The sequence below is a fragment of the Podarcis melisellensis genome (genome assembly GCF_964234715.1).
Source record: "Podarcis melisellensis genome assembly, chromosome: 7".
NCBI classification, from domain to species: Eukaryota; Metazoa; Chordata; class Lepidosauria; order Squamata; family Lacertidae; genus Podarcis; species Podarcis melisellensis.
This window is the reverse complement of record NC_138539.1, coordinates 49,254,645-49,266,799: the sequence shown is the minus strand read 5'-3', so window position 1 is coordinate 49,266,799 and position 12,155 is coordinate 49,254,645. Positions and strand designations below refer to the sequence as shown.

Here is a 12,155-nt window from a genome sequence, read left to right as displayed (position 1 = left end):
GACATTGGCTCCCAGTACATTTCCGAGCACAATTCAAAGTGTTGGTGCTGACCTTTAAAGCCCTAAATGACCTCAGCCCTGTGTACCTGAAGGAGCGTCTCCATCCCCATCATTCAGCCCAGACACTGAGGTCCAGTGCCGAGGGTCTTCTGGTGGTTCCCTCACTGTGAGAAGTGAGCTTACAGGGAACCGAGGGCCTTCTCAGTAGTGGCGCCTGCCCTGTGGAACACCCATCAGATGTCAAGGAAATAATTATCTGACTTTTAGTAGACATCTGTTTAGGGAAGTTTTAAACGTTTGATGTTTTATCATGCTTTTAATATTCTTTTGGGAGCCACCCAGAGTGGCTGGGAAAACCCAGCCAGATGGGTGGGGTATAAATAATAAATTATTTATTTGTTTATCTATCTATCTATCTATCTATCTATCTATCTATCTATCTATCATCTATCTATCTATCATTAGTGTTTTCCCAATGCTGCTTGGTGCCCATTGGTAGGGTAGAAGGCAGAGAGACCACTGTAGCTGGACCCAGAACCAGTAAAAGGCAGGAGCCACCTGACTGATTGCTAAGTAAGAAGGCAGGCAGGTAAGAGCTGGCTGAAGGCAGTCATATTTATGAGGAAGCGTCCTATTTGCCCTTAGTGACAGGCCACCACTGTGTTTTCCAGTTCTTATATTTTCTAAAACCCAGAAGTAGCTCTCTGAAGAGCAGCAGCAAACGTGTATGTAATAACCCTCAGCTGTACCTGAGCATTCTAACCAGCTATTCAATTTACTTTTCATACGCTTCTCTGTATTACTGCAAGTTCTGAACCCTACATCTCTAGGCACTCCTGCCTGGAATAAGTCTCTATTGACCTCAGTTGGGCTTTTGAGTTGACATGCATAGGATTTTGCTGTGAAATTCCTGACACTGCAGGTGGGATTTTTAAGGTTCATACTATACTTTCAAGTTTTAAACATTTTTAAATTGGAGAACAAGCTCAACAAATGGGAGGTCTGTTCATACACTTGTTTGCTCAACTGCTGTAGTTGGGGGAAGTGGATGAGGCTTGAGAATGTTGAAGAGAAGGAAATATCCAGACATGAAATAACATGATTCTGTTGGTAAATTTGAATGTTGCAAGGCATACTTAAGTCTCTTAAGAGGGAAGGGGGAATTTGCATGTATATCTTGGCAACACAGTCAACAAAACAAAAATGGAGAATGAAAATGTAAGGGCAAATGCTTCCTACGCAGGAAAGTATCACGTTTGTTAGCTTGTCAATATGGAGATCTCAAGCTTTCTGTGATGACAAGTCTCTCATACAACCCCTGCCTCTGCCGCAGAGAATTCTGGCAAGTATTGGAAGGCTCACACTTGATTCACACAGAGCACTTGTTCAGCCTTTTGGTTCAGAGTCACCCTGTGTGAACTGACAGTACTTGTGAAAGGCACAAGAGTGAGAAAAGTTATGTGGGGGCATGTGCACTTGAATGAAAGATCTAACCGTTTAACTATGCCAACTCAATATTTTAAATGAATGGAGAAGCAGAACACTTCTGATTGATTCAACACAGAATGTGTGATGCAGACGCAAAGCTTTTTCAACCCCAGTGAAGGACACGGATTCTATCATAAAATTGTGTGAGGTTTGACATTCTCCCAGCTACTAGTGTAAGTAAATTGTGTGGTTTTTTAGTCTTTAAATGTCTGTGTTTGAGCATTCATTTATATGCATTTAATATATGAAATATTATACTTTTTCCATTCCTTTTATTAACAGAGTTTGTTCCCAGCAACTCAATACTATATACTTAGTACAGAATAGCACTCAAAAGCCTCACTAACACTGCAAAACACATTTACTTTGATGATGCAAGTCCTGCTGGTATCAACACTCACTTTCAAGTAACTGTGCTTAAGATTGCAGCCTAAGGTGATTTTTCTGATTCACAGTTTGAGGAAAACAATATAGTCCTGAAAAATAAGTCTGTTATATCCTTTACTATCCTGGAAAAGATTAGAACTAGAGCTAGCTATTCAGACTTAATCATTTTTAGAACAGCATTTGATAGACTTCATTCATTAATTTCTTCCTCCTCGTCTTCAAAAATTTCCTCTCCATCATTTGCTGTAGCTTCTTGGTACTGCTGATATTCCGACACAAGGTCATTCATGTTGCTCTCTGCTTCTGTGAATTCCATCTCGTCCATTCCTTCTCCTGTAAACCAGTGAAGAAAAGCTTTTCTCCTGAACATGGCTGAGAATTGCTCTGAGATTCTTTTGAAGAGCTCTTGGATAGCTGTGCTGTTGCCGATGAAGGTAGAGGCCATCTTGAGGCCACGGGGTGCTATATCACAAACTGCCACTTTGACGTTATTTGGGATCCATTCCACAAAGTAGCTGCTGTTCTTGTTCTGGATGGCCAACATCTGCTCATCAACTTCTTTCATGGACATGGGACCTCGGAAGACTGTAGCTACTGTCAAATACCGTCCGTGTCTTGGGTCGCAAGCTGCCATCATATTTTTGGCATCAAACATCTGTTGCGTGAGTTCCGGGACTGTGAGAGCCCGGTATTGTTGGCTCCCTCGGGCAGTCAGTGGAGCAAATCCTGGCATAAAGAAGTGTAGGCGCGGGAATGGGACCATATTCACTGCCAGCTTGCGCAGATCTGCGTTTAGCTGACCAGGAAAACGCAATGATGTTGTTACCCCGCTCATTGTAGCGGACACCAAGTGGTTCAGATCTCCGTATGTTGGAGTGGTAAGCTTCAGAGTGCGGAAGCAAATATCATACAAGGCTTCGTTATCAATACAGTAGGTTTCGTCGGTATTTTCAACCAGTTGGTGGACTGAGAGTGTGGCGTTATATGGTTCCACAACAGTGTCAGAGACTTTAGGAGATGGCATGACACTGAATGTATTCATTATCCGATCAGGATATTCCTCTCGGATTTTGCTGATCAGTAGTGTTCCCATCCCAGAACCTGTTCCTCCTCCGAGAGAATGAGTGAGCTGAAATCCCTGCAAGCAATCACAGTGTTCACATTCTTTTCTTACTATATCAAGCACTGAATCTACCAGCTCTGCTCCTTCCGTATAATGTCCTTTGGCCCAGTTATTTCCAGCTCCTGTTTGTCCTGAGGTAACACAACAAAAGGGGAAGAGGTGAATAGGTTTACAACTCATGAAATAATAAGGAACTTTAAAATACTCATATTTATCCACTGTATGCATTTAAGCATAGAGTTTGTGGGAAACTTTTAAACAGAGTTACACTGAGAGCTCATTTAACTGCCAAATGTGTCCAAAATGTCCAAAACATTCCACATGTTCCTCAAGTACATAGTGACATGATGGCACCACAGAAATAACATAAAATGCTGCACTGTTCTGACTACAGTGGAACCTCGTGTTATGGACAGGATCCAGTCCGGAGACCCATCTGTAACATGGAACTGACGCAAGCCGAAGCGCCGCATCTGCGCCTGCACAGGGCCCGATTTAGCACTTCTGTGCATGTGCGAGCAGCGAAACCCGGAAGTAACCTGTTCCAGTACTTCCAGGTTGTCGCAGGACGCAACATGAAAACACGTAACCTGAAGCAGACACAACATGAGGTATGACTACATTTAAAACGAAGGTGTTGCTTTCAGCATGTCCAAAAGCACTCCATAAATCTGTAATCATTTACACAGACATTTTTAATAAAAAAATATTATTTACAAAAGAGATTACCACATAGACCCACACTTTAACAGGACCACTTATTTTCCAATCACAGATAAACTTAGTCTGTGCATCCCTCGTTCTCCTTGCACTTTTTAAAGACCGACACATATGACTCTCTAAATTTATAATTTAGAGCCCACTACTTCATTTTTGTAAAAGATTCCAGTAAAGTCACATAGAAATGCACTGGCAATCTGCGTGTAATTGGTGGGCCACGTGCCCTTTTCTGACTTAGAGAGACATTGGCCCAAACTGCCTGTAAACAAGGGTTACCTCAGAGTGGGGAACTGTGACACTCCAGATGTTTTGGGGCTTTAATTCCCATCAGCCTAAACCAGCATGGCCAATGAAGCAGGGATGATGAGTTCAACAACATCTGAGAAGTCACAGTTTTCCCACCCCAATTTACATTTTCCTTCCTGTTTTCATCATCTGTTAGAAGGAAAGCAGCAGTGCTTGCAATAGGTTACCTGACCCGATGGGGATGAGAGACAGAAAGGCAACATAGTCTTCCCTTGCTTATTCCTTCTTAAGTCACCACCCACAGATTGTTTTCCTCAGGCTTTACTTGCTTCCTCTCCCCCCTCCCATCAGTTAGTATTAGACCTTTTTGTTAACCTCATGGCTCCATAAAGGCCATATGAGCTTGTACCCAGAACGGCTTGTTTGCCAGGAGTAATAAGTTTCTTTATTCTTTCAACCAGCAGTTGAAAGAAAGAAACAATTTATTTCTGCACTTTGCCAAACATAATCTACTTGGTAAGTTTAGCCAGCATTTGTAACAGTCAATCATATACATACCAAAGATGAAATTATCAGGCCGAAAGAGTTGTCCAAATGGACCAGACCGCACACTGTCCATGGTTCCAGGCTCCAAGTCCACCAAGATTGCTCTGGGCACATATTTCTGAGCTATAAGAAAAATGAAATGCATCTTGCTTTGGGATTTAATTTATTACAATTGCTTGCCACATATCTATCGCATACACATACATACATATAATTATTTATCACTGTGTTTCTAGTAGCTCAGTTTAATGTATACCTCTACTTCCCCACAAATGTTTGGGAAAATATAACATAATGTCCCTTATTGTGACCATTGGCATGACCCTTTTCCTTTATTGTCAAAGTCTTTATTACCAGCTGATCTTGTTCACATTCACCACATGGAATTTGCTTAGTTGTTTTGGTGACAGAGGATGCTCTTTCTATTCTGTACAATGCAGCAACTTTACAAGCCCCTGGATCACTTTCTTCACACACACACACACCCCACCCGTAATCCATTGTTTGCATATCATATTAAAGTTCTTAGCAAGTTTATAGGTACCTGAATATAACTCTACAAGCTGGTGCTATTTTTGAAACAAAACAATAGAAAACATGAGCCCACAATCTAGAGAGGAAGAAGTACACAAGCAGAGGAAACATGGAGATTAGTACTGGGACAACAATTTAAAAACTGAAATGAAAGGACATGTGATAAAGGACACTGGTTGTAAACATATCCTGAGGCAGGGATGGGGATCCACTGGCCCTACAGATGTTGTGGGATTCCTACTCCAATCGGCTCAACCAGAATAGCCAATAGTCAGGGAGTAACGGAAGCTATTATAAATACATTTGTTAGGAAATCAACATTAAAAGTATTTAATTTTGTTCTGCTAGGTAGAAAATTGTACATAAGGGAACAGGAAAACACTATCATGCTTCCATTAGCAATGGGCAGTACTCGGAAGTATATCCCACTGTGTTCAATGGGGCTTATTCCTGAATATATATGGTTGGGACTCACACTACAGAGAAGCGATGAAGAATCAGTAGCCCTCTAGATATTGCTGCACTACAACTCCCCTTATCCCTGGCCACTGCCTATGCTTGCTAAGGCAAATAAGGAGCTATAGTTCAGTCATATCCGCGGGGCGAGTCAAGGGTTTCCCTTGCCTGTATTAGCCCTTTGCTTCCCTACTTGTGTCAACCCCTAAAGTTACTCTAGCAAGCATAGCTGAGTTTCTGTGACTACAGTGGTACCTCGGGTTACAGACGCTTTAGATTATATATGCCGCTAACCCAAAAATAGTACCTCGCGTTAATAACTTTGCTTCAGGATGAGAACAGAAATTGCGCAGCAGCGGCGCGGCGGCAGTGGGAGGCCCCATTAGCTAAAGTGGTGCTTCAGGTTAAGAACAGTTTCAGGTTAAAAACGGACCTCTGGAACAAATTAAGTTCTTAACCAGAGGTACCACTGCAGATGTAAAGAGGAGGGATAGTCCCACTGTTATCTCTTATACCAGGCCCCACCATGACTGGAAAGTTGCTTTCTCCCTTCCTATCTGCTAACAATGCTGCAAACTGCAGGGGGATTAGAACAGATAAATATAACAGGCACTATGTAGCACTGATCAGCCAGAAATGGAAGGAGGGGAGGTGGCAGGCCTAACCCAACCAAAAGTGTTGGAAGTCTTTAGTCAAAAGAGAATGAACCACCCAGTCTGGAATGCATCCAGGACAAACGCTTAACATGCTCATATTTGTAAAGAATGGCAGGATTTTATGCTATTGGGCTGGGACAATGGTTCCTGGCATTTAGGGAACTGCTGTTAGTGAATCAGGGCTTAGCTGGTGCTGCAAACCTTGTCCTCCATGAACTTTCCTGAATCAAAAGGCAAAAGTGCTTGGAACTCGTTAAATTAAAAGTTGGAGCTGAACAGGATCATGTGCTCACTATAACCCTTATAACAAGCAGTCTTTAAACTGAGCAAGGGCTCAGATGTTCAGTACCACAGCTTATCCTTTGGAAGGTGAAGAAGATTCTAGTTCTGCTTATATACATGTGGAAAAGAACTTTCATTTTATATGAGAAGGTGCTTCCACACCAGGCATTTACGCTGGATTTTTTGCATTTCATTTATTTCTAACCTCATGGCTGCTTACATTATTTTCCTCTACAGTTCTTTGTTTCTATACCTGCCAATGGATGCATCTTACAAAATGAACTATAGTCAGTTAAGGCTTACACCATAGTAAATGCATTAGTTTTTGTTGCTTTTTACAGGGCATCTGTGTGATGTTATCATGAAATCATTGTCCTGTGTTTTCCCCATAGTTCTTCCACTATTTGTCAAATATCGAAAACCTACTTTAAAAAACATAAAACAGAGCAGTACCGCAATATCTGCAGGTGCAGATTGCCCTAGTGTTGTGATTCTGTATTATTTTAAAAAGAGGTCTAGGTTTGACATGTGCAGTGTGCACATATCAGGCACTTGAGCCTGATATGCATCTATGCTTTCGCACATCTTCACTATTAAGCTTTCTAGTCAGCAGCATCAGTGCTTATATGAAAGAAGTGTTTTAGTGCAAATTGAGAAGTTTGTTTTTTAATATGCTGCCTTTCCCGTCAACGCCATTTTAGAAGCATGTTCTGCTAAGTTAGTTGCACAAATATGCTTAAATTAAACAGTGTTACTGTATACTGAATAATTTCACATTTTTGTTTTTAAAAGCCATGCTGCTAAAATGACATGCTCAATTGAACTTTCCATTCACCTCACCCATACAATTTATGTTATGCCCAGTAGTGTAGATGGAACACAGCTGGATAGACTACTCAGAGCACCATATCCTCCAATGTGTAGAAAGTCATTAGCAATTCCACATGTAGGATTCAGCAGAAGAACAGGGAACTATAGCACTAAACACCACCAGTCTGAAAGCACCTTGAATGACTAATCACCTCATCCTTCATATCTGGGACCGAAGTGGGAAGCAAAGTGTTTAAGTAATGGGCTCTTCTCTCTTTACAAATTAACTATCGACAGCGAGACTTAGAACCAGATAATCTACACAGGTTTCTGTGGGACAGGGAAAAGCTTTCCCATGATTGTGGAAGCTGAAGGCCTCTACAAAGCAGAAGACTGCAATACTCTGAGCACAAATACAAAGCAATTAGGTCAGCCCTTCAGCATACAGCTAGCAAAGGGAGGATCATGGTGAAACTGATGTCTCCTTAAGTTGCTTGTGTTTCTGCTCTATGCAAGAAAATAAAAAGCCAGGAAATTAGCATATCTTTTATTCTACTGGGGGGGGGGGCAAAGTTCAGTACAGCACACTGAGACTGTCCTCCAGCCCACTAAAAATCTAGTTCCCCTTTCCTCCTATTCCTTGTGGGATTCCACTCCAGTTTGCTCAAAGCACTTTCAAGTCAGTCTTCGCAAATCTTCCATTTGTTTTTAAAGTTTCATTTCAAATTTTGAAATAAAATACGTTGAATTATGTGTCCAAGTACAAATTTTTTGTGTTTCTGTGCCACGTGTGGGGAACCTCTGGCCTGCCAGATGTTAATGAATACAGTTCCAATCATCCCTGGCCATTGGTAAAGCTTGCTGAGGATGCTGGGAACCTCCCTCCTATTGCCAACAAAGTAAGCAGTGAGCATAGAACTGTAACAGTTGAGGTTTAACAACACATACACACACACACACACACACACACACACACACACGTAATGAAGTACATAGAGGAAACTGAGCAACCTTTTTGCTTTCTTCATTGCTTCTCCTCCCATAAGGAGATCACATTATGCTTAGCCCTTGGACAACAATGGTACACTTACAGGATGATTCATTGTAGTAGACATTGATCCTCTCCAGCTGCAACGGTGAGTCACCAACGTAGCCTCCAGCTGGGTCGATACCATGTTCATCACTGATCACTTCCCAAAACTTTTGAGCAGCAAAGGAAAGGAAAAGTGAGACAAACTCTTTGAGAAGATGGTCATCATCATAGCTCTCCCCCCCCCAAAAAAAATCACTCTGTGTATGCATGTTTCCCTTACTCTTTATCTCTGCCACTAATTGCAAGTCATCGAAACCCACCCATCCTTGGCAGGGACAGAACAGGCCTCTGAGGCATGTGTTGAAGCAACAGCTGCCGAATTCTTGGCATGTTTGAAGGCTGCTCCTCTGAGCCCCTCCCTGCTCTAGGCTTGAACAGCAGAGAAAATATAGGGTGGGGTTGTGGGGGGGGGGATAAGGTCAAAAGCTAGGCAGATTCACATCAAGATTTCAAACCACAGAGAAAACGGATAAAATCTTCAGCAGCATTTCTAGCTTGGGTTAATTCCCCTCACCCCCACCCCGCTGCTGCCTCAGGGGTTTTTTTTTCTCCCTTCGTTTCTGTTTTTTTCCAGAACCTTTTATGGTCAACGTGGAAGAGATGAGCTATTTAGTTCCCGTTTTGGTGGTTTCCCACTCTGTAGCCTATGTGAGCATGCACAAAATTAGAATCCAAGTTTGCTCCAGAAGAAGAAACTTCTCTCCAAAACAAGTGAAACTCTTAGGAGAAAAAAAATTGTTTATCACTTTCTTCCTAAATTCTTAAGGCACTATGAATTAAACATACTTTTCCAAAAGTATCTTTTTTTGCAGGTGGGTGTCTGAAGAAAGAGGGTCCCAACAGCACAAAACAGAAAATCCTACTGTACCACAAGGATTTACAACTGGAACCACCGGGTACTAAATACCACTTAGTAATAATAATAATTCCCCTTACCTTGGTTCCAATTTGGTTTCCACACTGGCCTGCCTGGATATGAACTATTTCCCTCATGCTGATATTTTACAAGCTGCTGATCAGTCTGCTTCTGCTTCTCTGTTTCTCTCTCTCTCTTCCTGACTCTGCTTTGTAGAGTTCAGCTATGCACAATGTCCTTGCCTCAGTTAACGTTTTATTGGCTCCCGGTCTGTGATTCACCCTCCCTGCTCTGCTCACTCTGCAACTTCACAGAAGAATGAGGAGGAAGGGAAAAAATGCAGCAGCAACTGGCTCTGCCCCCCCTGCCCAGCCTTCTCTGGGACTGTGTCTATATATGAATGACATTTCATTCTTTCAAAGCACTTCAATATTTTGAGCAGACTTCAAGTCTCTGTGCTTTTAAGTTGCCTCATGCATTATTATCCTCTAACTTTTGTAAGATTTATGCCAAGCCAAAGGCCACTAGTTGTATCATGCTGTCTCCAAATAATTGACAGGGCTTCATTAATGGTTCCTGAAAATCCAAACAGAGGAGGAACAGATGAATATAAATTCAGGAATCAGCATCTAAGGTCACTAGTATAAATCCTGAAAAAGGACAATTGTGAAGTCTCTCAACCTGGATTAAGTACTTCCAAATAATCTGTAATGCATCTATTCCCCATCACCCCATTCCCTTTCTTCAGGTGCCACCACCATTCTAAGCAATACTGGTATATTTTGGGCGGGGGCACCTTGTTTATGAAATTGTCTCTCAAGGAACATTGCTGGAAAAAACAAAGTTAGCATCTGGCACCCTTAGGCAACTGTTGGGCCTCAGTGCCGCGGAATAGCTCATCGCTGACCTCTGCCCTAAGTCCCACTGCCCCTTGGTTTAAAATTAATTTGCCAACCCAGTGCATTAAACAGTACAAGATGGCTGGGTCTAGCTGCAGTTTTCATGTCTGTCTATGTTCCTGATGTAGCTTCAATCTGGGGCCTTGTGGGAAATTCAAACAGCAGCTAGACGTAGCCACTCACTGCTGTTGTTACTGCAGCCCATTGTCCCAGAGCCTGTCAAGAGAGGTGAGGGCCTATCAGAGGGCACTTTGCTCTCAGACCAGGAGCTGGCCCTGGGTGACAAATCTATTCAAAACTCTTACTGTAGACTTTTTGGATTTAGGCTGTTGTGATATAGTTGGTGCTTGCTCTTGTTTCTATGTGTCTTTTGTGAGTAATTTTTAAAGTGTTGTTATGTATAGCTAGTTTTATTTACTGCATTTACTGTTTTAATATTTTTAAATTCAAATTAGACCTTTGGTCTCCTGAAGGCGAAAAGGAAGAGTAGTCAAGCAATCAAAATTTGGTAAACTTTTGCTGTGAGAGAAACTCTGGTTATCATTAGGGTTGACTTTACCTGTGTGGCCCCACTGTGTGGCCTAGGACCTTTTGTATGGGAGCTGCTGCCAGAACAACTGTGAGGGTTGAGAGCCTTCAGAAATGAATTGTTTCCAAAGGAAGAGCTGGAGGGGGAGAGAAACTCTGTGGTTGCCAACAGAGGGTGGCTGGTTTCACCTGTGTGACCCTGCTATCCAGGCCTAAGAGCCTTTATAAGGGACTTATAAAGTCCACAGACAGAGCAGTGGGAAAATGAACAGGAGAATCAAGAAAAATCAGGCAGATGGGATATTTGATCATTAATTGTTGCTGGGACTGGCTAGCTGTTTGTTTCTTCTAAACACAACAACACTATTGCTCTCTGGCGTTGTCTCTTATGGATGATGCCACTGTAAAGCAGTGGGTAGCCAAATACCGGCCTTCAGATATTTTTGAATTCTCACCCTTGGCTGTTCTCTATGCTAGCTGGGGTTGATGGGAGTTGGAGTCTAAGAACATTTGGCTACCCCTAATAAGCTATCCTCAAGAGAGAGTCCTTGATTTCTCTTGCATGTTTAGCCCAAATTTAATTATGTCTCAAAGCACCAGGGAGTTATCGGCATAAGTGATTTTTAATGAATGTAAATCTCTGTCCTCGTCCCACCTGAGTTATTGCTACTAATGCTATAGAAATTACATAGCCACTGATATGGGATTTTAGACTCAGTTACTAAGAAATAGCTCCTGGCTACTCTGTTTCTAGTGGACAAGTGTCCACATCATAAAAAAATTTATGAGTCATGCTGCTATGTGAAATGGCCCTTACTTTACACTTTGGTATGGTCTAAGTGCAATGGACACTAATGGGCAGTTGGCTATTCCAAGCAGCTGGAATCCAAGTCATGCCCACCTGCTAGGGTGGGCCCGAAACAGCTTCGTCTAGGAGAGTATTGTGAGAAGAGCTGGAAGCAACAGTTTTGTATTTGGCTGGCAGAGAGATTACTCAAATTTGGGAGAGAGGAGAATCGATGCTGAAGTCCTACCTATTTCAAAGTGAATTTTTAAGTCAATGAAACTTGACTTTGAATTGATGTCTCAGACAATCTCTACTCTAATATGAATGCCTTTTTAAAACTTCATATGATTAGGGAAGGACAAGCACTGAAAAATATACTGGTTGACACCCTTAATTTCAATAAGCTCATAGTCTTAAGACATAAGGATGTGCACTACAGGCTTTGTAAGATATAATTTAAACACTGAAGACTGAGGTATACGTAATGAAGAAATGGAGGCAAATTGATGGTGCACTTGTACAGTACAGAAAAAAAGTTCCGTGGTAAATTTGTTCAGTACCCAAGACACAGTCACCTAATTCCAAGCAGCCTATGTATGATATTAAGAAGAAGAAATGGAAAATGCTACTTACTGCTCTGGAAAAACACTACTGCAGTACTTCCCCAATTTGTTTGTCATGAGATTTGTTTTGTTAAGCCTTTTTCCTGCTTTTCAGGAAATATGTTAACATTCTGTGTAGGGT

The 12,155-nt window shown here is 41.9% G+C and overlaps 1 protein-coding gene across 1 annotated transcript; it reads right to left on the bottom strand.

Moving 5' to 3' along the window:
* Window positions 1-1,740: 1,740 nt before the first annotated feature.
* On the bottom strand, window positions 1,741-9,525 carry TUBB6 (tubulin beta 6 class V). Its single transcript, XM_081918468.1, has 4 exons — window positions 9,278-9,525; window positions 8,340-8,448; window positions 4,523-4,633; window positions 1,741-3,129 (listed from the first exon to the last, which is right to left on the bottom strand). Exons 1-4 carry the CDS (start codon window positions 9,332-9,334, stop codon window positions 2,066-2,068), a joined length of 1,341 nt encoding a protein of 446 aa, XP_081774594.1. The 5' UTR covers window positions 9,335-9,525; the 3' UTR covers window positions 1,741-2,065.
* Window positions 9,526-12,155: the final 2,630 nt, after the last annotated feature.

Bases quoted from the DNA above. Each gene is read 5' to 3' on its own strand.
- TUBB6 (XM_081918468.1), bottom strand. From the start codon at position 9,334: ATGAGGGAAATAGTTCATATCCAGGCAGGCCAGTGTGGAAACCAAATT. The intron at 8,449-9,277 runs GTAAGGGGAATT...GCTGCTCAAAAG, and splicing joins GAAACCAAATTGGAACCAAG to TTTTGGGAAGTGATCAGTGA. The intron at 4,634-8,339 runs GTAAGTGTACCA...TTTTTCTTATAG, and splicing joins CTACTACAATGAATCATCCT to CTCAGAAATATGTGCCCAGA.